This window comes from Nanorana parkeri, unplaced genomic scaffold, assembly GCF_000935625.1.
Source record: "Nanorana parkeri isolate BGI_ZX_2015 unplaced genomic scaffold, ASM93562v1 scaffold422, whole genome shotgun sequence".
Taxonomy (NCBI): Eukaryota; Metazoa; Chordata; class Amphibia; order Anura; family Dicroglossidae; genus Nanorana; species Nanorana parkeri.
Window position 1 is genome coordinate 607260 of NW_017306690.1, and position 7432 is coordinate 614691.

Here is a 7432-nt window from a genome sequence, read left to right on the forward strand (position 1 = left end):
ATATGTGTATTATATATATTTCAACTTTTGATAATTTTATTTGATATGATGCACAATAAAAAAAATCAAAACAGGATTACAATAGCAAAAAAATATATAAAATAAAAAAAACACAGAAATGTTCTTACCACACTGTTCCAGCCTGCATGGCGGATGATACTGTAAGGGCTTTGTTGATGTCATTGGTAAATACAGCTGCAACTAGTCCAAAATCAGAATTGTTTGCTCTTTCAATAGCTTCCTCCATTGTTTTAAACCTCAGTATTTGTTGAACAGGCCCAAATATCTAAAAGGTATATTTGGTTTTATTTAAAATCAGCGTATTTTCATTTACAATTTACATTTCTCTTGAAAAATGTCTACCAGCTCTACCAGCATTCCTGGAAAGATAAGGCTAAAAAGAGCCTAAATAGATGGATACCATTTACAAGTATTATATCTTTTTTAACTGATTAGATAGATTAACATAACACTGACAAATTTCCCATAATGTAATGGTACATGGTATATATATTTTGTTTAACCCCCTGGTTGCTTACATTTAATGTCTGATTACGAATATTCCTAATACAGTACATTGGAACAAACACTAGGGTTTTAAAAGTGAACTAATAAAAGACTATGGATTGTGGAAAATCTGTAGGAGAAAACACTTAGGAGATTTTGTGGGAATAGCCCTTGTGGCACACTTTACCTCCTCTTTAGCAATCCTCATGTCATCTGTCACATTGGAAAAGACAGTTGGCTCTATGAAGAGTCCTTTCCTTCCCAGCGGTTTGCCACCACATTCCAGTTTAGCACCTTCGGCAATGCCACTCTGAATCAGTTCCAAGATTTTATTGTACTGCTTCTTATCAGTCTTCAGAGAGAAAGAAACACATTATATGTAATTAATCATAAATATTCCAAAATGTTATAACATGTTAAAATATTGCATAAGGTTTTGGTAATCTACTTAAAAAGTCTTGTTGATAGACAGAATCCAGGTGTACCTAACATATAGGTCTATTTCCTTAACAGGAGGGTCATGTGTCTGCAGTCAACTATTATAATACCAGCCTACAATCACTTCAGCACTGCATTGGTGTTTCAAGAGGATACGAAACCCATAAGAATGCCAGATAAAGAAGGCTCCTCTACACTTCACAAAAAAGGTGAGGAAATGTATGAAGAGCACTTTATGAGCAACTTTCCTACTTTTACTATTCCCTGTCCTGATCAAGTGGTAAAGCCATTCTTGCAACCCTACCGGTATAAGTAGCACATAAACAACCCCACATCTCTTAACTCCTCTGGACCCTTGGCAAAAGGGACTGGAGGTTATTGCTGTGAGGGAAGCATATTTGCTCAGTGCTAAAAAGGTATATAGGCTGGTGTCAGCTTAGCAGAGGACCTGCCTTCGCACAATGGGCTGCTATTCCTTGGGGGAGGGGAAGACCATCTTTTTATCAACATTATAAAAATAGAAAAGCTAAAGACGTTTAATAAAATGAAAAAGGTGGTTTGCCAGTTTGGTATCTTTAGGGGTGGCCATGTCTTTTAAAACATTTAAATAAAAAAAATGGCTCAGATCTGGAGGTATTTATACATATCCACTATCTGTGAATCAGCTCAATCCATGTTGGATGTTAATTGGCACAAATAGTTGATAAATCTGCATCTTCATTAATGACTGATATCAGAGTACACAGCACTCTACTGTATATACTCAATGGACTTCCTAGGAAAACCCTCCATCATTATGTACTCTTGTTCGCTATATTAACTTAACTGTCAGCCCAAAATCAATACACGTCATATGAAAAAAAGTGATCAGTCTTATAGTAACAGATGTGGCAAGTTTCTGTGCTTTTAGGCTCCTAATACCTGTGGGCCTTGTTCTGTAGTTGGATCAAAAGGACTCCCAACTACTCTCCTCTTTGCACGTTCAACGCTCCTCCGAACAAATTCTTCATAGATTGAGTCTTCCACAAATGTTCGGGAGCCTGCAGTACAGCATTGTCCTTGGTTGAAGAAAACACCTTGGTGTGCCTGTTCCACAGCATAGTCCACTGCAAAAGACAGATAGATATAAAGAGGGCTCAAGAATATAAATGAAAATATGCATTATGAAAAAAAGAGATTCACCAGCCCACAAAAAAAGGACATGAAGAAACAGCAGCACAGTGATGATATTCTCCCTTGTAAATGCACACAAGCCTGATGGGCTTCTACTTCAGGCCCTCCCTTTCCAACTGAACCTCTTAAAGCTGAACTCAACTTCACAAGTTGAGTTCAGCTTTAAGAGGTTCAGTTGTTATTCAACTGAACATAAGAATGGAGAAAAATGATCAAAGCATCTTTGACCATTAATTGTAGGTATCAGACATGAAAGGATACCACATAGGTGTACCTAATAAAGTCTTCTCTAAGGGTATAAAACATTAAAATATGTTTAAAGAATGTTCACCAGGCATTAATAAAGTGGAGACTGAGTGATATAGTATATGAAAATATGTTTAAAGAATTATCATCATGCAGCAATAAAGGTTATATTTCTTATTTCCTGTGTCAGCGTTTAGAAATGGAATACATTTATAATGTCACAATTTTTAGATTCTAAACATTTAAGGCGACCCCATTCTGTCCAGTCTCTACCAAACTACAAAATACTTCAATATACACTTACGGTCTGCATCTGCAAATATAATGTTAGGACTCTTTCCCCCTAATTCAAGAGTCACTCTTTTCAAATTGCTTCTTCCTGTTTCTTCTTGGATCTTTTTGCCAACCTAGCAACAAAAGAGGAAGGTAATACCAGCAGACCAGCAGAAGTATAATGTGCAGAATATAAAATTTTTACCTTTCAATGGAATAAATAAATTGCTTAAACCACTTAGTGTATTGCTATTTTTTCTTGAGCTAGGATATGCAGATACGCCCGAAAAAATAGGGGCATGAAAAAAAGTCATTAGACTAGCACTACATCTAAACTGGGATATAGGAAGTGGGGGTTGGGGGAGGGGGAGTAGGACAGACATAACATAATAATCCACTTTAATACTGTAGAACTGTGGACACAATTTTAATCTCTGACCTTGATTTTTGTTTGTAGACCTTTCCCCTGTTTAGAGGACTACAATTGTCATGTAAAACAAAATAAAACAGGTACAAAGGTTCGCTAAAACATTTTCAAATCAAAATACATTGTTGCAGTGATATTTTGCATATAAACACTAAAAAACATAATTTGAAATTTACTTTAAATGTATACACCATAAAACCTTTAGCCATTTAAACATAAATACATTATTGTTTGTTTTCAGTCCACAGCATATGTTGGTATGGTTGATTTTACATAGCACTGGTTTCTGTCTTGCATCCAACTATATTTTATAAAAGTAAACGTACACTAAAGAAAGAAATCAAATAGGACATGTGAAAGCCTTACTTCCAGTCCTTGCTATGAGGATTAGTAGATAATTGTACCAGGTATGGTTCCATTTCTGACCTGAAATTGGATTCTTTTACCATGGTTTTAGGCCCATAATATGAAATTGCTCAGTAAAGTGTTATGATATCCTGTATTTTATTTTCTTCCTTTCTCATAAATCTATGTCAAATACTCCCTGCTTGTAGAAATATTGGGACTTTAGTAACAGAAGTCATTTCTAAAACCATGAAGTCACCTAATGGAAGTGTATTACATTTAGAGAAAACAGAGCTCTGAAGCAGTGAACATTGTAGGCCAATTACACCCCTTATTTACAGCTTTTTAACAATTGTGCTTCAATTATTGCCACAATATTAACCAATAACCTAATGTTGAATGGACACCAAACAGGTGGGACTGTCAAATCCTATCTTATGATACCCTTACAGTATACTGTATCATACATTGTCCATTCTGGTAGCCATGAGCATGTGTATAATATTGTAATAATCTAGATGACCGACAGTTACTTTATTTGGCCAAACTGAATAGATTTGGCTACCTGATTGTTGGTTAGACAAGTTGGTTTATGGTCATCATAAAATGAGAACCTTGAATTTGTTTCACAGAGGAAAGCATATAGGATGCAGCAAGCTGCCAGAGAGGTACTTTTAGCTCCAATGTTTCTAACTTTCTAGTTTTACATAAACTATTAGCAGAGAAAATAAAACAAAATCTGATTTATACTATTCACTGTGATTCACATAGCTTTGTAGGTACTAGTCATCAGACAGCAAGGTAGTAAGGGCAGCACTATATTTACGGCAATGGCACACATGTGCTTTACAACGACTAAACAACTATGAGAATTTATAGTGCAAACATCTATGTGGACCTATGCTTAGTAACATACGGTATAACAACACCTTCACCTTAAAACTAGAACTGTAGGACCAGTAAGTACACTGAATACTTCTACTGGAGGTTAAGCCTGGTTTTTTTAATGCATTCTGCTTCTGGCTCATTAGTTACCCAAAACATTGCACAACAGAGTTAAGAACTCATTATTTAGCCAGAGGTCAGAAGCTCTGTATATACTATACATGACATTAATCTCACTTAAGAAATGAAAGGGAAATCCTGCTGAGTAAATTAGAATCAGTGGTAATACAGCTGTTTGCTACAAACATTTGTTTGGCATTAAACACTTGCAATTCTCCTGTAGTGCACTTTGATGGCTTCGCTTGTATCTAGTTGAGTAATGATAAGATCATAGTTTGTATAAAGAAAACACATGGCCAAGCATAGCAAAACGTAAAAATAGGTTTAACAGTGTCTGCATAAACTTTTGTATCTAAATCAGCAATGCTCCTCTAGTTTTGTGCTGTGAAAGCAAATTATAATATTGTATATTTAAAAATGTTCCTGCCATTAAAGCCATTTTGGGAAGAACGTTGAATTTGTACCTATTAGCTGTTATGGTTGCCCAATACAGAGTTCAGCTTACTTACATTGCACAATGGTTTTAAAATGCAGACTTCTACTAGCAACATTTTCTCAGTAAACATGATGTACCTACTGCCTCGGAGCAGGCTTCAGGAACTATAATATACTAACTTGAGCTTATGATAATTAATTTAGACAGAGAAGACTGGGATTTATAATTTGGTGCTTCCTACTTATCTCCTCACTTGATCTGAGCTATTAAAGCGAATCTGTAATGACCCCCAAAGTGTATAAACTAATGTTACCAGTAAAGTGCCAGCACTTGACCTCAGACCACAGAGTCCTTTGTGTGGACTCTGTGAGCAGTCTGTATGCAAAACCTTGACCTCTCTGCAAGTAATTTCTCCAATGCTACAATTATCACTTGCTAAAGTTTTCACTGGTGAGAAACAAGACTTGTCCTACAATCTCTACAATTGATTTCACTTCGTAGACAGCTCAAGACTTCTGTGAACAAGTCCAAGGCTACCATATTCTTAGTAAAGCTGGAGCACTGGCAGTAAGCACAGCTAAACACAGCTACATAGTAAAACAACTTTAGCTTAAAAGTAAACTACACACAACAAGTATAATACAGGAAATACATATGTACAACTAAAACATTTCTGTGCATTTCAATGTCCAATTCTTTCTTGCTTTTGAAACTATATTCAAACCATATTTTAGTGGTGACATGTATTGGTCCATTATCTTTGAAAGGCCATAAACAACTAACTTCCAGACATTGAGTTTAGTAAACTCTTACCATTCATTAAAAAAAATGGACAGTTCAAATTTGCTTAAAGTAAACCTGTGCCCAGATCATGCACACTTCATTATTTACATATTCTGAACAAGCAGTAAAAGCACTTCAGATCAAGCTCTTACTCATCACTGTATCCGTAAGCATTGTGAAGAAATTGATTTTCAAAGTGTACAACATAGTCACTGTGTTTTACTTTGAGAACAAATCTTGCTATACTGCAAGCCTTCTAATGTAAACATCCAATAGGTGTTTCTATGCTGACTGAAATCTAGAGTCTTTGCTGTGAACTTAAAAAAAAAAAACAAAAAAAAACTTTACATTGATGCAGCTAGAGAGGTCAGAGATGGAAGAGATTTTAAAACTCCTTTACTGCTCGTTAAGTATATGTAAATTGTATAATGATAATAGTCTAGACACAGGCCCACTTAAAGCTTCAGGCAGCTAAAGCTGACAATTTGCCTTTTGGCCAACATGGTTTGTTGTTGGTTTGCTAAGCTATAGGAATCATATCTCTAAAATCAGGTACACAAAAGGCTTGCTAGCTATGAACTTTACAAGTTGCAGCTTTAATGTGACAGTTGCTCTGTGAGAAAATAAAACTGTTATGACAAAGAAGGGGGACAGTTTTCTTTTCCTCAAATCATTTTTGTCCCCATTAATTGAAAATAAAGTCCTGTGTTTACAAATTGTTATTATAGTGGGTGTATTTAAGTGATAATGTTGACCACTGTCACAGGAAATCTGGAATATGGAACAGTTTATGTTAGCCTTGCATTTAAAACTTCCATCTGTTCTTGCTTAGCATCTTAGAGACCCCTTCTCTCATATTAGTGTTGCTTGCCACTTCCTATTACAAAGCCTGTTGTATTACTAGCTAAGAAGCTTCCCTTTTAAAAACTATGACAGCTTTTGATCTTTAAACCCTGTTAACTATTTTCAGCTGAAACCAAATATTCTGTAATGGAGGAGCTGTGGTCTGTAGTCTTGACACCAATAATTGCCTTTCAATTAAACACTTTACCAAAACTAAATACTTTTTTGGACACTGGTCAGATAGAATTATGAAATGTTGACAGGGTTGTACTTTGTGGCTTCAAGAAACAAAGTGTTTTGGCTCAGAGTAGAAACATGGAATGCTTAATTGCTATGCTAACATTAAAACATTTTCACCCAATAGTATAGGATGACAATGTGGTCTTTTTCGACTGTCATTCAATAGAACTGAGTATTATTCTGTCACACATAAAAAAAAAGGTTTTGTTTGGTGTGATAATATTGCAAACTAATTTACTATGGTTGTTGTAAATGATCAGTTGTCATCAACTTAATCTTAAGCTGCGTGGTAACTGGCACCTAAAAAAGGAACTTAACTAGTATTGCCTCTGGTCTTCCTGCAGTTAATCTTTTCTCCATTTCTGGCTTAACATGCCTTGTTCTGCACTGTGTTTCTGTGTGGAGTTGGCCATCTTAACAGAGGTAGGACTTTACCTCCTTATTTCTAAGCCCTCAGCAAGGGGAACAGTGAGCAGCACAGTAGTGGCATCACCAGACCTCACTCCAAATCTTGTGAGACTAGCATTCTGTGACAAAGGGGCCTATTCACGAAGCTGCCGAGGGCAGCCGAGTGAATGACCGATCTGAAGTGAGCCGAACACTGTTCGGCTATTCACTTCAGGCTGGTACGGCTAATTTCAGCCGTACATCGGCTGAAATCAGCCGTACATCGGCTTGCTTCGTGTGGCTTCGGGTCGGCCGAACATGCTCAGCAT

General features: G+C 36.2%; 1 protein-coding gene across 2 annotated transcripts in view; it reads right to left on the bottom strand.

Annotated features, from left to right (window-relative positions):
• ALDH1A2 (aldehyde dehydrogenase 1 family member A2) overlaps nt 1-7432 on the bottom strand; it is a 38920-nt gene that overhangs the window by 4733 nt on the left and 26755 nt on the right. For both annotated transcript variants that reach the window (XM_018559933.1, XM_018559932.1), the window contains 4 exons: nt 2669-2771; nt 1867-2051; nt 695-859; nt 129-286 (listed from right to left, as the gene is read on the bottom strand). In XM_018559933.1, coding sequence (XP_018415435.1) covers nt 129-286; nt 695-859; nt 1867-2051; nt 2669-2771 — 611 coding nt within the window. The remainder of the gene's footprint in view (nt 1-128; nt 287-694; nt 860-1866; nt 2052-2668; nt 2772-7432) is intronic.